The 25,819-nt window shown below is 36.5% G+C and overlaps 1 protein-coding gene across 4 annotated transcripts in view; it reads right to left on the bottom strand.

The window, feature by feature from the left end:
* UBR3 (ubiquitin protein ligase E3 component n-recognin 3) overlaps nt 1–25,819 on the bottom strand; it is a 109,265-nt gene that overhangs the window by 56,251 nt on the left and 27,195 nt on the right. For 2 of the 4 annotated variants that reach the window (XM_042040828.1, XM_042040829.1), the window contains exons 8-24: nt 24,517–24,745; nt 21,050–21,229; nt 20,158–20,291; nt 17,168–17,254; nt 16,487–16,552; nt 16,309–16,398; nt 14,665–14,793; nt 14,515–14,567; nt 13,738–13,871; nt 13,170–13,255; nt 11,680–11,821; nt 8,499–8,595; nt 7,948–8,089; nt 5,635–5,739; nt 4,587–4,760; nt 4,340–4,369; nt 2,478–2,938 (exon numbers count right to left, since the gene is read on the bottom strand). In XM_042040828.1, coding sequence (XP_041896762.1) covers nt 2,478–2,938; nt 4,340–4,369; nt 4,587–4,760; nt 5,635–5,739; nt 7,948–8,089; nt 8,499–8,595; nt 11,680–11,821; nt 13,170–13,255; nt 13,738–13,871; nt 14,515–14,567; nt 14,665–14,793; nt 16,309–16,398; nt 16,487–16,552; nt 17,168–17,254; nt 20,158–20,291; nt 21,050–21,229; nt 24,517–24,745 — 2,339 coding nt within the window. The remainder of the gene's footprint in view (nt 1–2,477; nt 2,939–4,339; nt 4,370–4,586; nt 4,761–5,634; nt 5,740–7,947; nt 8,090–8,498; nt 8,596–11,679; nt 11,822–13,169; nt 13,256–13,737; nt 13,872–14,514; nt 14,568–14,664; nt 14,794–16,308; nt 16,399–16,486; nt 16,553–17,167; nt 17,255–20,157; nt 20,292–21,049; nt 21,230–24,516; nt 24,746–25,819) is intronic. The other 2 variants (XM_042040830.1, XM_042040831.1) reach the window with 1 other exon arrangement.

The raw sequence follows: 25,819 nt of genomic DNA, 5'->3' as shown, positions 1-25,819 counted from the left end.
CCAGGGCATTCATTAGACTTGGTTTTATTTATTTCTCCCTGGAAATTTCTCAATAAACACCTTGACTAAAAGCAGAGTGACTGTAAATAGATGCATTTAATAAGAAGATATAAACAAACTCTGACAGATTCAGTACAGCTCAGTAATTTTCCATGATGGCCCATGGGAATATGACACTGCAATTGAAAAAGTACTGCAAGCAGCTCAAGCTTGCTTCTAGTTCTGTATTTCAGTTTCTATGGCAACAATCCATTGCCTGAGTGATGCCATTATATATTGAAATAAGCTAAAAAACTAATTGCTTAATGTGCACAGTCTGCTCAGTCTTCATGGATACAAAACCAGAACTGGGGGGAAAAAGAAAACAAAACAATCAAAACAGTAAAAATTGCATCCTGGCTTTATGAACACTCTATGGATTTAGTAATTTCAGTTATCACACTGTCCTTTAATAAACTTCATGGGTCCACCAATATCATTATAAATTTGAGAAGAAAATAATAATCACTCAGAACAACAAAGAATGGGAAACATTCACTTTCACCACTGCTTAAGCCCACAAACTTAACTGAAAATTTAGTGTGCCTCCAATAGACACTTAAAAACACCACATCCTTTTATGGGGAAAAGGAATGACCTTACCCTTTACTATATGAAAAGTTACTTGTTTCATTGATGCCTGTGCTCCCCCTGTACATAACTCTACCACTATTGAGTACCACAATAATGATTAGGTGCCCAAAATGTAGCTGTCTTTTATCTAAAGCAGCTATTCATTCTGACTTTTCTGATTAGCAATTTTACATGCTAAACCTTGGCTATTTCTCTCATTGAATGAACCATTACAAGCAATGTTGAAAATTAAACTATTAAACACTAGCGAGACAAAAATAATTTTACTTTGTAAAGTATGTAACATATGAATATACTAAATCTATTTGCCATATTCTTATGTGTAACTTTCCAGTACAGTGTAGGCCTTGGATATATCACAGAGAATTTAATGAAAAATTTATTTTCAAACAAATAAAAATAGTAGAAAAATAAAGGTAATCCAGAAACCAACTGGATCAGACGACTGCACTTTTCTACCCAAATTTCTAGAACCATAACTACATAGTCTGGTTACATAAACCCTTCAAAATACTGCATGAACAAGCACTCCATTGTCTTCTTGTCCATTCCAGCCTATGCTCTCTATTTCAGCTACTGTAGCAAGTACTCTGACCTGAGCTCCCCACTTTCTGTGCCCCAACCTTCTAACACTCTCCACCGTCCGCTCCCTTCAAATACCATGTTCCAGTCTTTTGCACCAGCCAAGTGTCAGTCTCTTCCCACTCCAGCCAACTCTTCTTTCCAGCTGAGTTTATGACATCCCCCAAATGTCAAACTGTCTCATTCAAAGCCTCCAGACATTTGCATTCCTATTCCACATTCTCTTCTCCTACTAACTCTCAAGACCACATTCTTCCCCACTGAGATTCTAACTAAAAATTGGTAGTTTTTTTCATTTGCTACTCTTCTCTGAGTACTTTTGTCCCAACAACCCAATTCTTCATATATCTTCATAATATTCCCACTTGCCAGCTTGAGTCTTCCCACATCAACTAACCACTTGCTCTGGCATCTTCTCTTTTTTTCACTGGTACGCTGACCACAAGATTTCTCCTTCCAGGCCCAGTTTCACTACTATCCCTGTCATTTCCAGCTTTCACCTCTCTTCTCAGCTCTAGTTGCTCTCCCCTAGCTGATTCCTCTTCCATAGGACTCTCACGCCAACACAACATCTGCCGAAAGCAGAAGCGAAGCAGGGTCTCTGCATTTAGTCTCAAAACTGCTAGTATTCTGGGGGCTCTCAGGACTCATTATGTCCCAAATTAAAATCAAAACTGTCCAAGCTTTTTCCAAAAAAAAATTTCAGCCCAAGACAGACATCTGGCACACAAGTTTTCAGGCCACATAATACGAAAATACAAACTTTGTTTTTTTTAAAGTAAGAATTATAAAAAAAGTTAAAAACATACTTTTAAAATTGAATGGGTAAGACAAGCAGAAAAGGTAGAATTATTAAACCCATATATAGTAAACAAAACCCCCAAACAATCATGGTGCAATGTGTGCATGTGAATGAACAGACAGCACAAATAAAAATTCTAACTTATCTTCAGGTTAAGCCACAAAAGCTAACACAATGTTAATTCTACACCTTTGTATGTATGAGTTTTATAAATGGCAACATAAAGGATGAGTATATATATCACATAAAATTATTATTAAAATTTTCTGATTTAAAGATCTAAAATAGCAAGGTGCATATTCTTCCTCAGTAAATCATGTATATTCAATTCAGATAAAGGGAACTGTAGAATTAAGACATTCTTTTAGTATGTAATTGATACAAAACCCTAAAGATCAATCAATAGATGCACAACATACACTGTCCTTCTACTGCCCCTTTATCTTGTTATTAATGTTACCTTTCTTCTTTATCCAGAGTTTTCTTCTCTGCAGAACTAATCTTTTTTGGTGGTACAGGAGGTGTCACCTTCCTGCAAATCTCTTCAATTATACGTTTATTCAATCTGCTCTGTACAGCAGCTTTCAGTAAAATTCTTTCTACTGCCGTCATCCCATCTCCATGAGAGTATCTTGGAATTTCTGGGTGGATTAAAACATCCACATCATCGAGCCATGGGGGGTAGTAAGAGTTTTGTTTTCCTGAGAGTTTGTGATGCAATTTAATCAGCAAAGACAGTATGCTTTCCTTGACTTCTAGAATGGCTGTGGTTAACTGTGGAGTTGCACCAGGTGCTGACCATTTCATTGATGTTTTGGGCCGCACCACCTGATTTGCCTCGCTGGTGTTCCGATTGATGATCTCCTGAAATTTCTTTCTACGTTCTGCGACCAAACTGAACACTTGAGCTGTCCCTGAGTTCTTAGGGAAAAAATTATCATGATTAATTTGCAAAAATACAAGTATAAACAACACACATTTCTAAAACTATAGAAAATATTTGAAGCTAGGAAGAAAAGCATAAAACTTAAAGATTCTTCTCTGCTCCCAAAATGTACTGAAAATCAGGACAGCAAAATACTAAGCCTGCATACTGTATTTTTGTACAAGTCTGTTATATGAGACTGCATAAAAAACCAAGTACCAAAGGAAAATATCCATACCAAAACAACTAACAACTGGTTTTACTCCAGTCTAACTTACAATTTTGTTATCCAAGTAATATTTCCTTAGTTTTTCTACAACAGTAATAATTCCAGTATCTTTATGTCATTTAAATACCTTTATTCAAGTCTACTGAGCACTGTTGCACAATATAACTCATGATGTCACACAGATGAATACAGGTAAGCCCACACATCCCCATGGACATTGTCCATTTTGTCTGGGTTTATCAGGTAAGATCCAGAAGCCCCATACCCCTATTGCTGGCAGAATTCGCTATCCAGGGCATGTGAGCATATGAGTGCAGTTACATTAATGACAGAGCCCATTTAGATCTCTCTATCTTATACTACTCTTGCTTGCAGTACCAGATACATCATACACTGAATCCAGGTATTTCTTCAATGTTTTGAACACAAAATTCAGCACACTAACATCTTACCCCCTCCTCCTCAGAAGGCTGGGCAATTAAGCGATAACAAATATAAAAACGGGATTCTGACCAACATCTCACCTACCTTCTTTATGTTTTAACCTATTTCATGCCATCTTCCTACTTTAGATTTTGTCTATTTTTCTGACATGAACATGCAAAAGAAATATCCATTGTATTTTGCCACATCTGGCATATAGTAATCTGAAGTGCTGTATACAATAGACACAAAAGCAACACTGACATACAGATTATATAATCTACTGGCTATCGATCTTTCAGGATCCCACCACTTACACACTCCTTTGTTTTCACAACAACAACAAAAAATTGCTATTAATCATTTCAAATGCACTTTCAATGTAAGGTTAAACTTACCTAGACTCAAGAAAGCTAAGACTATTCTACATTATTAAATGTTAGTAGTATCTTGGCAAGATCAAACAGGCCTAAACACAAAGCTCAAGCAGTAAGCTATCAATGACGTTTTATATTTGATAGGAAGCTTTTATTTCCAAACATGTATTAAAAATGTAAAGGCATTTTATTGCTTAAAAGTCTACTGCCTAAGATTACCATCAAGAACATGAAAAAAGCATGACTCCTTGCAATATGAATTAAAAGGAAATTCAGGAAAATTAGAAGATTCCACTGAATGTTAAGGTGAGCACAATTAAAGCCATGTTGCTAGTTAATTGCTTGGAACAAACTGCACACAGATCTACCTCTCTCTGGAGGCTCTTCCGCCTTGAACTCTGGTAGATTGAGGACAAAAAAAGTCATTAAATACATCATTTGGAAGGAGGGACCATTTGAAATAACTTCAATTTCTGCTATCACTACATATAGGAAAAATAACTGAAGGAAAACTATCCTAAGAAATTCATAAAAACAGTAACAAAACTAACAAAAATGCCAACACAGCCAATAACTTACACTAACCTAGAGAATCAAGTATTTGTATCTACTTACTTGTGATGAAGCTAAACCGTCAGAACTCGTACTTGCAGGTGGTTCCCTCTTCACCTCAGGAGCAGTTTCTGGTACTCTTACTCGGACATAGTTAATGAAGTGACGCATGTTAGAAACCAAGTTACTACCTGGAAACCAACTATCATGGCAACGCTCTTGTCTACCTGCAGATTCCTAAAACAATTAAGAAAACTCTGGTATATTTTCTCTTATGTATTAAAATAATTTGTGCTGCTTTTATAACTATATTACAGAGGCCATAATGTCTCCATGAGATAGGAACAGTGTGTTGAACATTATGTACCTCAACAAAACTAATATACCTCTTAAAAATTTTGATGACTGACGTGAGGCCCGTGAGGACCCCAGGGCTGATAAATACATAAGTCTAAATATTTTATTTTAATATAATCAAATACAGCCATTAGTGATAGCTAGCAGAAGTAAAAAGAACTCCATAGAGTAATCCAAAGCTGTACAATCTAAGATCAATAAAAAAATTCAGAACTATAGAGGAGTCAGTCTCTGGAAAAAAATGTGGCAAATTCTTAGTCCAAAAGCACTGTTGATCAGTAAAAAAAGCCTAAGCTAATATAAGGGAATCTGGAATCACAAAAATAATGGTTCTTTATATTTAAATGTCATCAAAAGTACAATTAAAATTCTGACTAATTCACATATTTTAGAAGATCCAGATCTTTCACAATAAAATGCTCAGTGATAACAGTTTCAGCTGAAAATTTAGAGAATTTTAGACTTGATGATTTAAAATGTCTTTGCACAATTTCTAGAGCTATTTTACAATGCAGTAAAGATCTAATCAATCTGCATTGTTGGATTACAAATAGAGGAACTGCTGAAAAGCATAACAAGGTACCATACTCTTCCTCAAAACACTTTGTTTTTGTTTATTGTTTTTATTAGTTGTTCCCTATATAAGTTAATAAAGATTTATTTTGACTTCTATGGTAAACTCTAATTTTAAAGAATACTGTATCATTTAAAAAAACCTTTGTATTTTGAAGAATAAGATGGTATTTGTTCTTACCTCTTCATCTGATTCTTGTTCAGGAGAATTTTCCAACCCCAGCTCAATCAAATATAAAACCATGCAAAGCACATGCTCTGATAAATTCTGATGATCCATTAATATCTAGGTAGGAAAAGGGACACATCATAGAAGATTAAGGCTTCAGTACATCTAAACTTAAAGAAGAGTGTTCTGGATAATACATTATGGACTCTTCAGTTTTTGTGGGTGTTTTTTGGTTTTTTGCTTTTTAATTTGATGAAAAATTATTTTAAGGTTTAGAAAAAGCCTAACCATTGATCATCACCACAAAAGCAAAATTTAATTTTACATCTTTCCCGTCAAACAAATTTGTACATTAAAGCTATTACTAGTTCAAGCTGTGATTTACTTTAACACCAGAGTGGCAGTAAAGTTGCACAGACACCACTCCTGCCAGTTACATGCAAAGAGCTGCTCCAAGCCTTCCCTCCCCTTTTCATGTGATCAATCACCAAAGGTCTCAGGAAGTCCTAGTCCTTTGAGTGGTGCTGGCATAACTGGGAACACCAGAAGGGTTAAAATTAATTTAGTTCACAACTGCCTTCACATCATCTTTTTTATTACAAATAATAAACAACCTCATCTTTAAATTAATAAATGTCCATATCTTTTTTCTAGCACAGCTTTCAATGCCTTGAGAGGAAGAACCAGTACTGCTAAAATTAAAAACCAGGACAACTTTCCTCTTGAGAATATTCTGAATTAAAGGAAAGAAGATTGAAAAAAAATGCAAGTTACCAAAAAAAGTGGGTGAGAAAATGTGTTTAAAATTTCACTGTAGACAGATTACTATACAAATTAGTATATTTAGACTGTAACCTAGTAAAGTTTGAAATACGACTTGGTTTCAAATGGATGAATTTTCTAAGTAGATAAAGCCATTAGAAATGTCAGAGAGATAAAGTTCTTAAAAAACCATTGTTTTACAACAGCTTTTCTAAAAAATGACTGAGCAGATGATTTAATCAAACCCAACCAAATCTGAGATGATAGAGGTTATTTAACTAAAAAGGGGACTCAGTATTATGCTAATATGAAGAGCATGTGCAATTGTACCAGTCAGAATCAAAAGTCGTATTGACCAACGCTTCCGAAAAGTAACATCACCGGATATATTTTACTCTTCTCCCACAGGAAGTCCCAAAAGCCAAGAGATACAATAAAGGCTGTCATGAATTGGCAAAATTTCACAGAGTATGCATTATTTAAGCCAACCCACAGAATCAACCACTATATATTTTCCACCATCCATAAATCTGGTGGAAAAGTTGGTTGCTAAAACAGCAACCCAGTAATGGTTAAGATTCTCAAAACTTAAGCCTTTGAAGGTTCTTAATGGAGTAAGAGAAAAAGTGGCCAAAGACCCCCAAGCAAGACAGTAAAAGATGATGCATTGCTTCCCTATATTCTCCATTTTTGTTCCATGTCAAAATATTATTTGATCTTCTACGTAGTCCCAAGCTCTCCTTTCCTTCACCAGCCTTCCTGCAGTACAACAAATCTTTTTCTATTCAACAGAAATTTAACAGTGAAACAAAATGTGAGTTTTAGGTAAGCTGGGAGCCCTTAAAAGAGCACAAAAGGAAAAGTCTGCCCAGGACAAGCACTACTCAAACGAACCACTTTTTGTAGTCCCTCATCTGCCTCTGCAACACACTGCTTTGAAAACACTTTCTAAGTACAAAGTCCATTTTCTGATGAATAGACTTTTCAAAAAGGATGTGCTTCTCTTAAAGACAGCAGCCAGCTATCAAAGATAAAACCAAACATAACTTAAAAGCACCAACTACCCCAAAACAACAACTGCTATAACATTATTAAAAGCCAGAATGTATTTGGGAAGTGATGTTAGAAACAACTGCAGTTATGAGACTTATTTGATGCTGAGGATCTAAAGCCATCTAAGTGGTACATTTTTGAATTTCAAATTCTGCAATAGGAGCCAAAGGAACTCCACTCATGCCATTGTGCTCCCTGAAACTAACACAGAAGAACAAGGTGAATGGCAACTCTGATGGTTAATATAGTGTTCCTCAAAGCAGAACATCATCATTCATCCACTTGGGCACTGACTTAGTGTGTATATATATGAAACAATCATTCATGAAATAATCAAAGTGGTAGGAAAAAAACCTCACACTAGACTTAAAAAATAAAACCAAAACCAAAAATATTACATAAAATTGAACCTGACTACTCCAAATAAACTTTAAAAAAATCATGCTTCCAAGAACTTTTGTAAAAAATGTGGAAGCAGACCAATGCACTTAATGAAAATCATGACTATACCTTGTAAAGAAGTGTGAAGAGCACAATGTGCAGGGTTTTACAGTGCAAAAGCTTTATGAGACCTCTGTAACTTGGGTGTAGTGGTGTTCTCTTCTTGTAAGGAGGCCATGGGTTTCCAGGGAATTTGCCACTTTGCTTCAAGCTGTTGAAACAAATGTTAAATGCTGAAATACTATTAAACACTGCAACAATGTAGAAACCTGCCATTGCTATAGATAAGCTTCGCTTTGCGTACCTAAGAGTAAACTAACTAAAAATAGATGACTCCTTCAAGTAAGTTGTAACTGATTTTTAAACACTATGTTTGGTGAAGTATTTTATCTGTGATGACACCGTTACCTTGTCTGTGGCCCTTCAGATGTATTTTTAAACATTTACGGAACAGTAACAGACTAAGATAACCAAAACCCTGATATTGCTTGTAAATTTATAGACAATTTACTCAAGAACAAATCTGGGGCAAGTGATTAGCATTACCAGGCAGTGAAAAAAAAAGGTTTGTTGTGGAATGAGCAACAATATGATGCATTTCTAAAAATGATCCAACTTACAATGCTGTGTATCTGTCCATTGCAGACTGCACATCTCTACGGTAAACTGTTCGAAGTATTACCATGACAGGGTCAAATTCCTTATCCCAAACTTGAGCTGTTGTTCAAAAGAAATTACATGTTAACATTCTCTTTAAAAACCTTACCACTTATTCTAGATTCTCTTCATAACTAGCTTTAATTATGTCACTTCGATTATATAAACTTTTCCTGGCAAACTGCAGCCATTTATAATAATTCTTACTAATAATACTTTCTATACTAATAATTACCACTATTTATCAAAATAGAAAAATATATTTTTGCAAAATTTTGACTGGTTTCACAACAAAAATATAACAGTCTACTAAGCAACCCCCAAAACATCATTTCTGGAGGCATCTTGTTTTGCTCTCTTTCCTTTCCAAGTACATGTAAGAAATGGTTTACATTATTTTTCACTTGGTACAGGAAAAGCACAAGCCCTCCTGAAAGTAGGAAGTAGACTGTGGAGCAGTTAGCAGGTAGATGATATTTTACCATTAAGTATAGTGAACAGTATTGCTACAACACCACAATTTCTTGTTCAGTATCAAAAATGATCAAGCTTAGTATCAAATAATATTTGTGATCAATCCTTTACATATATGCCTTTGTTTTATAACTAATATCTATGCATCATTTTAGCATTGAAATCTTAGTTACATCTGTTTAATTTAGTAGCTCTAAAGTGACATCCAGAGTGGCTTTTCAGAGCAATCACAAACAGAAAAGTCTAAACAGTCTATAAAATACCCCATTTGGTGGTCTTTTTTTTTGTTTTTTTAATTTACAAGTTATTAAAAAACAAAACTAAGTTCCAATCTAAAGCCAAATGAAGACACTAATTCTGTGAAATGTTTTGAAGTGTTTAGCTCTCATAACACAAAAAAATGAAAGCAAGATCAAATGACCCTAAAACGAAGAAGGAAGCCAGTGGATACGGAATTTTAGCTCCACCAGCAGGCGTAACCCAACACAAGTGCTTACAGCATTCTTCAAAGTTTCCACAGGCAGAAATAAGCAGCTTTACCACACTTCTGAGATTAATTTTCCCCAGGGAGGAAGACAAGTGTCTATACTCCTACACAGTGGTCTATCCTTTATATATTAACCCCTGCTAAGGCTAACAGTTCTACAGATATCCTCACAGACTGCTGAGAGAGAACACTGAGCAAAGTTTCCATTATGTATGAAATATGATCAAATTTAGCTTGAGAAAAAGAAAACATTTTTTCTGGACAGAATTTAGTACTGAAGTCTGAAACACACACCAAGCTTTTTTTGGCTGCTAATGCATAATGAGAAAAAAGGACTGAGTGAGCCATACAGTGAATATTGGAAATGCACACAACACACAGTTCATCTTCAGCACACAAATCTACAGTGTGTAGAAAGAACCTAGCTTTGGAAGTCGGTTTGGGTTGATTGTGGTTTATTTAATGGCTAGTGACAGCAAAATCTAGGGATCTGGGAACATAAAGTAGATTCCATCCCCCTAAAATTTAGGGAAATAAGGTATTAGAGGATTAGAGGGAATGGATCTGACCATGACTTGCTTTAACTGTGACAGGCCACAAACTACAACTCTTAAAAGCAAAGGGTTTGAGAACCTATACAGTCTTATGGAGAATATGAACACTTAAGAGGGTAAAGAAAGCCATATCAGCTTTTATTCATGCAGAAGATTTTTCAACTTTTATTACTTTAAGAAAAAGGGAATCTGTACAGTGTTACAAATCACTTCAGTATTCACTGCTACAGATGAGATACTTAACACAGTTTACCTCTGGAATAAATTGTTTACCTAAGTTAAAAAAAAAAAACCAAAAACCCTAGATACAAAAAAACCCCAGAAACTGTAATCTAGCACTAGATTCCCTAAATATAAAGTGCTAGAATTAAAAACATATTGTGTTATGAAAAAGACCAGCATGTCATTAGCTCCAGAAACTGGACAGGACACAAGGAAATGCAATTTACATAACATTAAAATAAAGTTATTTTAGATACATAGGTGCTAAGCTGCCTAATTACACATCATGGAACCAAGATGAACCAATTCCAAAAACTTTGGTTTTACAAAATTACTTCACTAGTTGTTAATTTGTATAAAAGAGCTTTACTGACACTTCAACCTCCCAGTACAAAACCTGGCAAACAAGTTATTACAATATTAGTACCTACATTAACCACAACTCCCCCCAAAAAATCCACAAAATATTATAAACCAGATGGTTTCAACACTGTCAGACCCTAACCTTCCCAGTTCTCATGGAAGCTATGCAGGGGAAGAAGGAGTTAATCCCTCTTCAGCTTTGCCATTAGCCTGAAGCACAGCCAGAGCACATGGAGCATTTCAGATTTCTACAGGCTTATCTGCTCAGTGACAGGACACAGTAATGGAACACTGAGTTCTTAAATTCTTTCTCTCCTTTGATATACCAATGCTGTGTTGAGTCCCATTTAGATGACAAGCTGGTCAGGGAACGAAACTTGTCATTTTTGCACTGTATGCATTGTAGACTTCTAGAACAATATTCTGTAACAAGTCTAGCCTGAACTTTTTTCTAGACCCTCACTACTGACTGCAAAAAATGTTACAGGCTACTAATATAGTTAAGCAACATAAAATAAAGAATCATGTATCATGGTATCTTTAATAATGAAAAGGTGGAGAAGTTCAAAGAAAGTATCTTTACAATTGACATTTCACTAGTGCAAACAGTTCTAAATGCTACTAAATATACATCAGATTTATTTAAATCACATGAAGAATTAAGTATGCAGATCAGTAAAATGCAAGTAAGATAATTTTTCATTCCTCCATTTTCCTTTGCTTTCTGAGAGTACCTGATTAATACGAGAAGCTCATTTTCACTCTAGATCAAAATCAATTTATTAAAGACTATTCACAGTTTCTGGCAATGCTCTTAAATACAAGCAATAGACAATAATGGAAAAGTAAGTTTTGTGGGGTTTTGGTGGTGGTGGTAGGTTTGGCTTCTTCGTGGGGAGGATGGAGTGGGGTTTTCAACACTGGTAGGCTGGGTTTGCTTTTTGGGTTTTTTTAAGGAAAAAAAACCACTACAACAAAACCAAACAAACCATGGTTAGGCATCTTCTCACTGAGTATGTTACAAGAGAACACTGATTACCATACCTTTAGGTGTATACATTCCTTGTTGCATAGAACCTCCAGGTTCAAAAACAGGGGCTTTAAAGTCAGCAACTGCTGACAGGACTGATTCAAAGCTTAAGCTTCCTGGAATAATACCACTTTTAGGATTGGGGTTTTCTGGAATGTAATGTTTGGGTTAAGGAGAGCAAAGTTAATTTAGTTGCAGGCACAGCATTTCACTCCCCTCTTGACATTTTCCACATCTCAGCAGTGCTCTGTGCTTACCACAAGAGGTCTGTACGCTCCAGCTGCTGAACAGTAGCTACTGCTGAAGAGAATCTAAGCCTCTCAGCTAGGATATTAAACACTTTAATGCAAGACTTGCTACATGCTTGGCTCAAGATGTTAGTACTTAATGAGAAATAAAAAACACTGCCTGTAATGTATATAAAGTTTCTGTAATTGCCTCTATTTACAAACACTTTGTCTCTCTTCATAAGGAGAATATTTTGCATTTACAGCTAAGTGCAGAAAAAGCAAGCAAATAGCTCAGGATCCGTAAACATAGTAAGTAATTCTGCATCTCAGATTGGACAGCTCTCATTTTTGGCAGCAATACTTAACTGACCTACTGACAATACCCTAAAACACAAGCAGCACTTACAAGTAAGTGAACTTCTGCTTAGTGATAAGTGATTGCTTATATAAATGATTCACTTATTTTACATAGCTGTCATTCACTTAAGTGAATTGTTCTAAGTAATCACTTATTTTACATACGTAAGTGACTAAATTACTAGACCATAATAATTCTTATTATGTATTTATTAGTCTCAATCTCATCCCTTCCTATCTTTGTATTCCTATTCTTTTTGCTCAATGCCTATCCCTGGATTGCAAGCTCTTCTATGCAACCACGACAAGCTATTTAATTTGCTTACACAACCTAAGAGTGATAGCAGGAAAACCTGTGTATTTGTAGCCAGCTGTCTGGGACACGAACTGTACGGCTGTGCAGAGGGACTTCTTAAGAGTTTGCTATTCTTTGCCCCATAACACATGCACTTCACTCTAATGCCAAAGCATGCAGGATTGCTATTATTGGCATTTTCAGCTATTGATAGCAAAAGCATATAATGTAGAATGGCTTCTTTTTATACTGGCATAAACTTAGCAAAACTCAAAGGCTTAAATCCAGACAAATGTGATGCTTGGCTAAACCTTCTACAATGTCATTGGAAAACACACATTTTACCTCACACCTAAAACACTGACTTTTGCAGTATTAGAAAAATAATAAAAAGACCAGTACGGCATTTTGTAACAAAACTAATTTAAACTATTAAAAAGTATTGCATTTATTGCAAGAAAAACCAAAATTGGAGCAAATGCCTTTGCAAGTAAGTACATGCAAACACACCTTCACACAGTTTTTTAATCTGTAAGCTAAAACCATGTTGTTTAGGTCTCACTACTATCCAGGCACCTGTCATTCTCATTCATGCACATTAGTTAATATATTCCAAGGATATGAGATCCAATAATGAACTGTGTGTCCTGTCATTCATACAGAGCTGGGCTACCATCTCCGCTCTGAGGATCTCATCATCTGTCATTCCTGAAACAAAGAAACGTAAAAAGCTGTTAAAATAGCATGATTTTAAAACACACATTCAGTTTTCATTTGACATTAAAAGCATGTCAAATATGATACAAATTAAGTAATGTTACAGTGCTATAAAAATACAGGAGGAAAAAAAGGGGGGCGTGCAAATGTTATGAAAGGCACAATCTCAATCAGAAAATACAAGTACAAACTCAAACTGCTGCCTTTCTGGAAAAGATATAGAATCTTCATGTGATCACCTACACTAATCAGCCACTTCCATTAAAGCCATTTTTCTCCATTTCTACGTATTACATCTATTTCTAATTCAAAAGGGATTAGAATTCAGTAACTGGCAAAGATGAAACCAAGTGTTGAATGCTTTATGTTACTATATGGTTAAACAGCTTTAAGGCAGCTACTAAGTGCTGAATATAAATGGAGGTGTAATAATGTTACTTACATACAAGTATTCCTAAAGCAGTGACTCTTACCTAAATGTAAACGAAGACTTAACAAAAGGACCAAAAATGTTAAGGCTCCTTCCAGCATGGACCTTTCGTGCTCTGAGTCAAGAACTGTATTTTGATGCTGTGATGCCATCGTTAACAGATCTACCACCTTAAATCTACATAGCGAACAGTAAAGTCATAAACATCATTCTCCACCATTAAGACACCAATGTGAAATATACTCATAAACTCAGGATAGCACTCACAACATAAAATGAAATACAAAAGCCCAGATGAAAACCCTAAGTGCAAACAGACATACATGAAAACCCTCTTCTTCTTAAATTTCAATTTTTATTTAACTATATATGGAATGTGCTACAGTGATATTCACTCCACATGAAAACACCTTATATTTATCAACATAAAAAAACTAATGCATATTAATCGGTTTTCAAACCCTGATTTTTTTCCAGAAAAGTAAACATCCTGTATCTCTTACTACTGCAGCTCTAGCTACCTACTTCTTCAGGAGAGAATATCCTAGTATATGAACATGTATGAAACTTAAAAAACCCCAAAGATGCTCAGGAAACAAATATCTAAAGCTTCACTACTGCACTGCAAATCAAAAGCCAATGCTGTTTAAAATCAAGAGATACCTCTTTCAGTAGAGCCCTCAGGTAAGTGTTAGTGCTGGCTCGGGAGAGGTGTACCACTGAAGAGAAGTACCGGATATGCAATTTTTCTATTACATGCTATAAATTAACACAACACCTAGCACAACATTGAACAAGAGCATTCATCTTTTAGTCCTACCTTTCAAAAACAGATGAAATAAAATAATCTGGGTCCAGCCTAGAGGCACAGACCTGTAGAAAGAAAGTAAATTAATTTTATTAAATTAATTCTATTCAATAGTTTGTGGGTAAATAATATTGGCTTGGCTTCTCAGAAAATGTAACTTACTTGCAGCAGATAAATGTCAGGATCAATCATTGAATTGCAGAAATGAGACTGCACATAAGTCATGGCCTGTCCTTTAATTTGTAGACCATTTCTAACCCACATATTGCTGTGAATTTCAGAAAGACTTGCCTGTTCAGGGAAAATAAAAAGTTACAAACATTTCAGGGATGTCAGCTACTTGGTTCAATGTTAGCAGATCATCAGTATATTATTATAGAAATATAGAAATCATCGAACAGTTTGGATTGGAAGGGACCTTAAAGATTTCCAACCTCTGTGCCATGGGCAGGGACACCTTCCACTAGACAGGTTGCTTAAAGCCCCAATCACTCTGGCCTTGAACACTTCCAGGGATGGAGTATCCATGACTTTTCTGGGCAACCTGTTCAAGTGTCTCACCACCTACACAGTAAAAAATGTCTCTGTGATACCTAATCTAAACTACTCTTTTTCAGTTTAAAGCTGTTGTCCCTTGTCCTGTCACTACATGTTATTATAAGAAGTCCCTCTGTGGCTTTCTTGGAGAGTCATAGAATGGTTTGGGTTGGAAGGGACCTTTAAAGGTCATCTAGCCCAACCCACCCTACAATGATCAAGGACATCTTCAACTAGGTCAGGCTGCTCAGAGACCCATCCAGTCTAACCTTGGATGTTCCCAGGGATGGGGCATCTACCGCTTCCATGGGTAACCTGCTCCAGTGTTTTACCATCCTCATAGTAAAAAAGCTACTATAGGTAATCTAAATCAACCCTACTTCAGTTTAAACCCATTACCTTTGTTCTATTGCAACAGGCCCTGATAAAATGTTTGCCCCTAGCTCTCTTGTAGACCCCTTTAGAAGGCTACTCTAAGGTTGCCCCAGAGTCTTCTCTTCTCCAGGCTGCACAACACCAATTCTCTCAGTCTGTCTTCATAGCAGAGGTGCTCTAGCCCTCTCATCATTTTATTCATTATTATTACACATATACACACATACTACAACTTCATAGATTTTTTAATACTAATTTACTTTTCCTGGAGAGTGAGAGATTAAAAGAACCACTGCAAGTTTATGAAATAGATACCATACTTTCATATGAGAGCATATTTCAGACAATGAAAGTAATCAAAGACAAATGAAGCGATTTATACATGTAGTTGTTCATTAAAATCTTGAAATGTACTCAAAATGAAGGCATCATGGAACCAAAATGAACCAAAAATTAAGGCATCACAGTTAGCTTAGATCTAAAAGCAGTGATTACAAATACTACTCACTGCCACTTATGTACAAGTAAGTCCAAATTTGTAAATAAAAATGTTGTGCATCCATTCTTGAACTCATTTCTCAATTTAAAATACAAAATTTCCAGCTTCGGGTTTCTTGTGAGCCTGCACTTCATTCTAGTCACATTACAATTCTATGTTTTCAAAGGATTGGTTCTTGCTACCATTTTGTAAGTGCTATAGTAAATATGATTATCATATGTTTCTCAGAGTATGATAACTAATACACTTTTTAAATTTTGGAAATAGGAAGAAAAAAAAAAAGACATTACCCTAACTACTCAGTATATTCCAGTTAGTATTGTCATATACGGCTTATTTTTATATTCCACAATTAAGATATACTTCCTATTGTTAAGTCAGAAGTCTGCCCATACCTGAATCTGAAGTGGGTGAATCATTAGTTTCATCAGCATCTCCTGATCTGGCAAGATAGTATCCAGATCTAGCTCTTGGCATTTAACAGCCTAGAAACAAAAGTAAGCACATGCTGTGCTGAATGATCACATTCAATAGGGAATTTCCATCTTCTGTAAAACTACAACATGTGCTTACCTTACTTAAAAACATGGCAAAGTAACGGTGCAGTGGCAAATGAAAAGTAACTTGGTTAGGTGCTGGCTGAAAGTAAAATAAAGGTATTTAATATAATATATGGAAAAAAACAAATATACAAATATCTTTGGCACAACCACCAAGGACAGTATCTTGTATGTCTTCATTTGATGGGCTCACTTTCCACTAAGCTATCAGTAGTACTTCATTCCCTGTCTTTCTGATTTTTCAGAAGTTTCCCTCAGACAATTGTAGTTCATCTCTTATTGAGTCCCCAGAAGCTAATGGCACTCGGAGTTGACTGAAATATTGCTTGCCAAGTGGCAAAGTGGCTCCCCATTACCACAGCAGAAGTAGACTTCTGTTTTGCCATTGCTTCATTCAGCTCTTCATTCAGCACAACAGTAGTGTGTCGATAGCACTGCCTTTAAAACTCACACAGCTTAAGCTTGCACCCGCAAATCTAAATCACCAAGACTCTACAGGAAGAAAAGGATCCTACAACATAGCATTGTAAGTATTAACTACAAACTCTAATTTCAGCAAGGCAATCCTTTTTTGATCACTACCTTGTACAGTTACTTAAATTAAGGGGAGGGGGTTGGGCATAGAGAGTGTATCACCTTTGAAATTTAATCAAATTTTCACAGTACTTTCCTTAAATTCACTAAGGATATTTACCTCATCTACGAAGTTGATAGCATCAAACCAGTCCTGAAGCGCTTCAAGGCAGTATCTGACAACATTGCGTGTGTATTCCTGTGTTTCCTGCAGTTAAGAGAAACCGGCATACTACGTGGGCCAAAACAGTTTTAAGTGCCATTGTTTTCCTACTAAAAATAAATACAATTATTTCAAGAATATTTTTATGGTACACAGAAACACTGAGGTTGGAAAAGACCTCCAAGATCATTGACTGAACAATACGTTGTCAACTAAACCACAGCACTAAGTGCCAGGTCCAGTTGTTTCTTGAACACTTCCAGGGATTGAGACTCCACTACTTCCCTGGGTAGTGAAGTCCAATGCTTAACCACCCTTTCCATAAAGAAATTCTTCCTGTTGTCTAACCTGAACCTCCTCTACTGCAGCTTGATGCCATTTTCTCTTGTCCTGTTACTGGTTACTTGTGAGAAGAGGCCAACTCCCACCTGGCAACACCCTCCATCCAGGGAGTTGTAGAGAGCAGTAAGGTGACCTCTGAGCCTCATCTCCTCCAGGGTAAACACCCCCAGCTCCCTCAGCTGCTCCTCACAGGACTCACTCTCTAGACCTTCACCAGCTTCACTGCCCTTCTCTGGACACACTCCAGCACCTCAATGCCTTTCTTCTATTGAGGGGCCCAGAACTGGACACAGGATTTGAGGTGTGGCCTCACCAGTGCCAAGTACAGAGGGACAATCCCTGCCGCGGTCCTGCTGGCCACAATATTTCTGATAGAGGCCAGAATGCCTCAGCCTCCCTAGCAACCTGGGCACACACTGGCTCATGTCGGGGACACACTGTCAAACAGGTTCTCTTTTGCTAGACTGCTTTGCAGCGACTCTGCCCCCAGCCTGTGGGGCTGCCTGAGGTTGTTCTGACCAGAGTGCACCACCCTGCACTTCACCTTGCTGAACCTCAGGCAATTGGCCTTAACCCATCAATCCAACCTGTCCAGATCCCTCTGCAGAGCCTTCCTACCCTCCAGCAGATCAACACTCCTGCCCTACTTAAGTGTTATCTGCAAATTGATTGAGGGACCACTCAATCCCCTCATCCAGATCATCAACGAAGATACTAAGCAGAACTGACTCAAATACCGAGCCTTGGGGAACCCCACAAGTGACTGGCCACCAATACAACTTTGAGCCCTCCTGATATGGAAATTAGTAAGTACTAGGACTGTTTCATTGTTTCTCTAAAGGATGACCATTCCAGTGGTGAAAATTAGGGCACCTTCAGAACAGTCAGCTGGTTCCAGTGCCTGCTGTTGTTTAATTTGTCCATTTACTTTTACCCAGAATTCAGAGCTGTAAGCATAAAAAATAGTCTTTCCACGCAACCAAAAGGAATAGCTAATGGCCTGCAAGTTTTGTCTACTTAAAAGGTCCTTACAGTTGGCTAACACAAAACACCCTAAATGATATGATACCACAATACTGCATACATTTTAACAGTAAGCAAACCTTGCTATGATTGAATGATATTAACTCTGTAACAATGCCATAGAACTGTACTATATTTCAGGTTAATTCAGGACTAGAGCTGTACATTGCCCTTCAGGAGAGAAGCAGTCATGTGCAAGAAGGGAAGGTAGAAGGGGAGCTAAATCAAATTGCTCTGTGATCAGCAGAACTTGCAAAGCCTCTTTTCTTAACAGATTTTTCCTTTAATCTTCCCTTCCACCTAAACATAGGCTCCAGACTTGCCTCACACTCTCAGGATATCAAATGACACATTTCTCATGCAAGAGCCAGCAGTGCTTAGGCCAGCCAAAAGTTGTGCAAGTGGCCACTACCTCTGTCAGGCACCTTTTCTCATCAGGAAATAAAACAGCCATGCTCCCATCCTGTTGCTCCACTTTCCATGATGGCCAGGCTCTGCTGGCTTTTCCTATCCTGTGAGACGTGAGCTGGAATCTCTTCCTACCCATCAGGTTCCACTAAGTACAACAATTAAGTTGTGAAATTTCTTGAACACTTTCAGATTTATTGAGAATGACCAAAAGTTTCAAACATGCGACTGAACGTAACTGACAAGACAACTGGCGGAGGAGCATGGCCTTAAAAAAAAGAACATCCCATTCCATCCCTAGACAAAAATGAAAGGAACACTTCGAACAGCCAGAAGTTGTAATTCCATTTTCAAAAACTAATGTAGACTCATAAATTGACAAATTAATAATGTATCAGTGTAAATTACATCACTGAAAAGCTTTTGCAACTGCCTGATTCAAACTGTTCTGAAATGGCATGGACTGCTTGCGCAGTTTTTCAGTGTGCAGTTCAATTCAGGCAGTACTGTCTCATTGTCACTATTAGGTATCTTAACAAGCTAATTTCGAATGTAAGTATTTCATAGTAAAACAGTAAAAGTTTTTTTCATATGTTAAGTATTCCTAAAAGCTGATTGGTTCTATTTTTGCTATAACTTAATATACTTTACAGTCTAGTGAATAGCAACAAGGCTTTGCTCTAGTTTGGAGACTATGACATGTCAGAACCTAAGAGGTTTTCGCCTCAAGTTCATTGGAGAACCACACAAACCCATCAATTACTCCATCCCCCATCATAATGAAGTGTCTATTCGCAGACACGGCCAACATTAGAATCACATTAGGATGACTTATGTATCTCGGTTCCCACTGAACAAAGGCAGAATGACTCAGAGACATTTATCAAGTTCTTCACTGGATTAGAAGTTATTCCATATGTACAGTCATATTAAATGACTGCACACATCCTGAAATTGTAGTCCCAGTACTGGAGACAGTAAATTATGTACAAGCATGAATTCTACATTCATTATACAGAGAATCTGAGTTGGTTGGAGTTTTATGTTATTCAAATAGACAAAGACAGCAAAACCAAAGTCTTTTCAAACACAAAGGACAGACCTTTCAGGTTTGAGAATTCTAGAATAAGTCATAAATAAAACCAGGAATGATGACAGGGTAATGTTAGCCTTACCCTAACTTTGCAGTGTGACAGAAGACCCCACATTGGCTGGGCACAGGCTTCCAGCTCAGCAGCAAAGGCAGCATAGTATGTCTGCGATTCAAACTCCACATGCTCATTTAATTCTCGTTTATTTAAATTCATACCTTCAAAGATTTAAGCAGAGTTATACAACTGAAGATTTAACTAGGGCTAAATGGAATGCAGTATTTTTAGTATTATGCATTTAGACACCTCTAAAAACAACTCCACAAAGTGTAATACTCTATTTTATTTAGCAGCAGAGTGTTTGATAAAACACTGGAACAAGCAACAAAGTTTAAACAGAAATAAACCAGAAAAGATAAAAGACTGGCTAATAACTGCAGTCCTTGCTGTTCAGGGGACATTAACTTCTACTTTGAATGCCACTTAGTCAATCAGAACATCTGAATGCTGGTCCTCTTTCTAAGCAGAACATTAATCAGTATTGAGATGCTCACCATTCTAACATTTTTTAATATAATCAAAAAAATTTCTTCACAGCAACAGTGAAGATCCAGAAAAATCTTAGAAAAAGATCCAGATTCATCAGATTAATTTCCCATATATTTAAATTTAGAACTTCACCACTAAAACAGTTTGTTTTACAGTTATGATCTCGTGCAACCTCAGAATTCTTGCAGCATGGATCTCAGTCAACTAAGAGTGATGACTGCTCTTCAACTACTTCACACAAGAAAAAGATCCATTAGATAATTCTTGTAACCTGTTTTCTAGAATATACTGTTCTCTTCAAGAAATACAGTTTTAGGTGAATACTAATAAATTAAGTATTTACATACAGCATTGTAGGGATTTTGCTACTGTGAGCATTAACCATCTTAATGTCCTTGTATTAGTACTGATTATAAAAGTCACATACCTTGAAAAAATGATACAAAATTCATCCATGTTACCAAAAGACCATGATCTTCCAAAAATTTCTTTGCCACACTTTGGTGTGAAAGTATGTTTATAAAATCACTAACCAGGGGCCAGTAAGTATTATTCTTCAGTAGTGCTTCCCCGCAATTCACCACAACATGTAAACTATTCTCTTCATCTAGATTTAAAAAAGAAAAAAACAAAACTAAAGGAGAAGACAAAGTAATTTTTTTATTTATTAATAAAGTTACAAAGAATGCAAAAATAACAATTAGGATGTACTGTAATGCTGTGGTCAGACACACACAGAGAAAACTGCAGAAAAGAAAAATGGTTCTTTTGTGATACCTGAGGCTGTTTTTTCATCATAGACTGACCACCAGAGATCCCACTCAGTAGGAGTCACTTAAACTTTGAACAGTATCACAACCTTTGGAAAGCAGCACATTAGTAAAATGATCCCAACTATGGCTCTTCCAATATTTTTAAGAAGTTTAAAAAGACCAAACAATACAATCCCTCTTACAAACACCTGAATTCTACTTTGAATTTGACATACCCCAGTGAGCAAGGTACCTCACAGCATTCAAGAAGAAATCTGGTGATTGAAACCTACACTGGCATGTTGAGTCTGAGAAGAGCAGAGCAAAGCATTTCCACTCTGAATTTGGGACAGAGAGAGGGTTTATGCAGCCTGTCCAAGACTAGGGCAGGAGAAGGTTCCTAGAAGAGGAGGATAAGAAACTGGGGAAGGGGGGGTTCTTTCCCTCCCACCCCAAATCACAGAAGCTCATCCTCATAAATCTCTTCGTTTCCTTTTCATAAGAGGGACTCCTGGAAAGATCACAAGGGAAACAGAATTGGTTCTGGATTCACAATCCAAGCAAAACAACTTCCAGCACCCGTATGTCAGTTAATATTCTGTTTCAACAGAAAGAAGAACAGAGGAAAAAAATCTTGCATCTGATGAGCAGCCTTGGGGATGGCTCTATTCCAGTTCAAATGCACTGAAGGACCCCTGTAATTACCCTTTACACAGTGAAGGAGTCATAAGCAGCACAGCACAGCTGCACTAAAAAGACACTTTGGAGACTCCAGTCTCTGGCTGATGAAAGTGTATGTAGAGTATATAGAGTGGTTCTCTTTGGCCTCTCCAAGAACAGGGTAACATCTCTGCCTGAATCTGCTGAAGGATTTTGCAAAGAACCTACAGTTACATCTATCCCAGTAGAGATTAGACAAATCCAAAGTTACTTCAAATGGACAGTGGCATTGCCTCAATGCAAAGTCATTTTAGACAGGTTGGTTTTTCAGAGGATAAACCATTACCAAAACTTTTTCCTTGGGGCTATAAAGAAAATTCTTCTCCCATATAAAGTTTATTAGGAGGAAAGCGCTGATAGAGAAGAAAAAATTCTCTAGGAATATATGGACGTAAATCTTCTTAGGAAGCCAATTTTATCATCTGCATCTCTATTTCTACCCCTCATCTTTTGCACGTGACAGAGGTAAGCTGAGTTAGTAACACTTAAAAAGTTGGTATCAACACAGGCCAACTCTGTTTCATTAAAGCAGTTTGTCCACAAATACCCTCAGTGAACAGCACATTTTAAACAGGTGTCAGCTGTTCAAAAGACAATTAGGATCTGTGAGCAATGCAAATTAAACATGTTGTAGCACACACAAGTACTGCTCCATGTTTTCCTTGCTCCTCTTAAACATGCTTTCTCCCCATATCCATTGGTTGGATTTGTAAATTCTGTCTCATTCAGCGTATTGTTTACAGTAGCTGCACAAACAGAATTCTTCTAAATTTATCTCACCAACACAGACTTCTCACAATTTCCAGCATTATAAGAGGTAACTTGAACTAAACACAAGATACAAGCTCAAAGAACTGCAAAAGAAGGCCACTGAGAATATGAGAGGGCAAAACCCCAATAACATATTTTATGATTTCTTTTCTGCCCATTTACATTATGCCCAAACCCTCATATATAAAGCAGTGAGGGGAAAATGTTGTGAGAACACTGACAAGTACCAGACATATCCCAGTGGTGGACTTGGCAGTACGAGGTTTACTGTTGGACTCAATGACCAGCCTAAAAGATTCTATACTTCTATAACGGTATTTTAGCTAAGAGAAATGACTGGTGCTGGGAACAGAGAAAAGGAAACAGTGGAATAGCTGCTCCAAAGGTACTTTTTTTTCTCACACATCTATCACAAATATATCCAACAAAACTTACCAGCTCCAGTTTACATCCATTAATTACCAGGAAGATTCTTCAGAAAATTACTAATCACAGTCAAAGCCTTTTTCTGCTTGACTGCAATTCTGACCCATTACAGAACCTTACCACCATGCTAGCAACATCCCATATTGACCAAAAAGTAACATTCAGAAGATGCTTAGAAGTAATTTTAAATTACATTCCACCAATATGGCATTGATTTAGCAAAAATCACTTGATATACAAACTGTTAAATATTCAGCATTTTCCTTTTAATACTGTAAAGCAATGTAGGACAACAGAAAAATTCTTCATATTGAAGTCCTGCTGAATGAGGGCACTCTTGATAGCTTGATAGCTAGATAAGTGAGGATTTCCCATTTCTGCACAGTTGTTTTGGTTTAGGCTATACATAAGAGTGGACTCTGACACAAAGGATACTTTGGGCAAAAAAAAATACAATTTCATGCAGAAGTTCATGATACTTGTTCAGCAGCAGCACCCAGCCTGTCTAGAGAGGACTTTCAGATTCAAACTAGGATACAGAGGCCTGAGAGGTCTCCAGTCTGTTAGGCACATAAAAGAGTGAATGACAGAAGTCAGCAAGATTTAATTATGCCATTTTCACATAAGGACAGGTAAAACAAGGCGGATGAAAATAGGACAGCTGTTTTCACTAAAGAAGTTACACAGTCTACAATACCTCAAATTCAAACTGCTTCTCTGTCAAACAAAAGGTTGATCAAATTACTATATTTACAAAGTATTAAATTATTCTCCTCTAATGATATCAAATTTTATTAAGTCAATCACAGGTTTAAAAAATTAAAACAGTTTTAAATACTGCAAATAGCTTGTGAAATTCTTTGAAAATATTTTTTAAATTCATAAGGATCGGAATTGGCATATATAATTTTTTGTTCAAATAGTTGTTTAGGCACTTTAAACAACAAATTAAGTACTTGCAAGGTAATAATCTGCATTCTGAACTATATAACATTCCTACCAAAAAAACCCCCTACAAACCAAAGGATAAAATATTAGTATCACTCTTGATAACTACCTTTATATTTCCAGGGAATTTCGAGACTCAACCTCTATCATATATTGCTAGATCCTGTACATTTTATAAAGGCATCAGAGGGGTGGATTGACCACCAAAGAAAGATTAAATTTCCTCTATAATCAATTTATTATCAATGGAAAGAAACAACCGAACAACTCAACCTACCTTGCAATTCACTTTTAATAAGGCAACTTTCCATCATGTACAACAGAACAGTAACCATAATATCCAGCAGCTGGCATTCTTCTGTTACTTGGCGTGCTAATTCTTCATTGCTGAACAACTGAACACTGATATGCACAATTCTATTAGACATGGTGTCTGATTCATGGCTTTTCTTCAGTGTTTTCATAATAAAAGCATAATGCTGAACAAACGTTTTTGTAAAAGCAATCTGCAAATTATAAAGAAATGTTGACGTTAATAGGCATCATACAAAAATTATAGCTTTCTTTCATTATAAAATATTCCTTTACAAATGTACAATCAACATACCCTGGGAAACATCAGTTGCTGTGACAAACCAAAACTGATGGCTGTTTTCTAGAAACAGACCAAATGAAAAGACCTATTTATAGGGAGGGGGATCTTAGGCTTCTAATTTTATTACCTTTTCCCAGAATCTAATCTTCTCATTCTATACTTTCCACACTAAAAAAAACAACCCAGAAATGTTCAAACAAGGAATATAAGGTCCCAGCATGCCTGTGAAAGTAGTTAAGTTCTAATAATTAATTTATCCTAAATGTGTACATCCTAGAACAGTATGTCCTAAAATGATACACTATGAACAATGAGCTTAGTAGTGCCTTAAAAAGCTGCCTTATCACTCGCAGCCATCTATCCATGAAGAAAGGTTTTCATTTCTTTTTCAAGCAAGACATTTCTACACTGATTTTCATTTCTACTATCATAGCATCCTATACCTTTTTAAATAAACCTTTAGTGCTTTTCCCTCAATAACTAAATTAATTATCCAGCTTTGTTATTATTAACCGAACTGTTTGTTTTTTTTAAACCAGATCAGTATTTAAATGTATTGTACATATATACATATATCTTAGTACAGTTCTGTGTTCCACTCCATTAGCCTCAAAATGCATTATAAATCAAACTTCTGCACTGCATTTACATGAACATATCTGCTAGCTTTGAAATCACTTCTTACTTAGTACTTCAGGCTCTGAATTAACACCATCTGGACTTGCTTGGCTTAGTAAGAAGACAAGCTGTGTAGTGATAAAAATCTAAAGTCGAAAAATCCCTTGCCTATTCCTTCTGGAAGTATTAACCTTTCATAAGCATAGAATTAGAAATTTTAAAACCACCCCCAGGCAGCCGTGTTTTCACCAGGCCATACACAGATCACTACTTGATTTTACCTGCCTTAGATTCGGTGCGTCCCATTGATATGTGCGATGATAAATTGCCTACACTCCCACTCTCCCATAGTTTCATTATGGAACTA

The sequence above is a fragment of the Corvus kubaryi genome, unplaced genomic scaffold (genome assembly GCF_017639235.1).
Source record: "Corvus kubaryi isolate FWS band 111438036 unplaced genomic scaffold, C.kubaryi_AGA036_p1.0 37396, whole genome shotgun sequence".
Lineage (NCBI taxonomy): Eukaryota > Metazoa > Chordata > Aves > Passeriformes > Corvidae > Corvus > Corvus kubaryi.
This window is presented reverse-complemented; position numbering and strand designations above follow the sequence as displayed.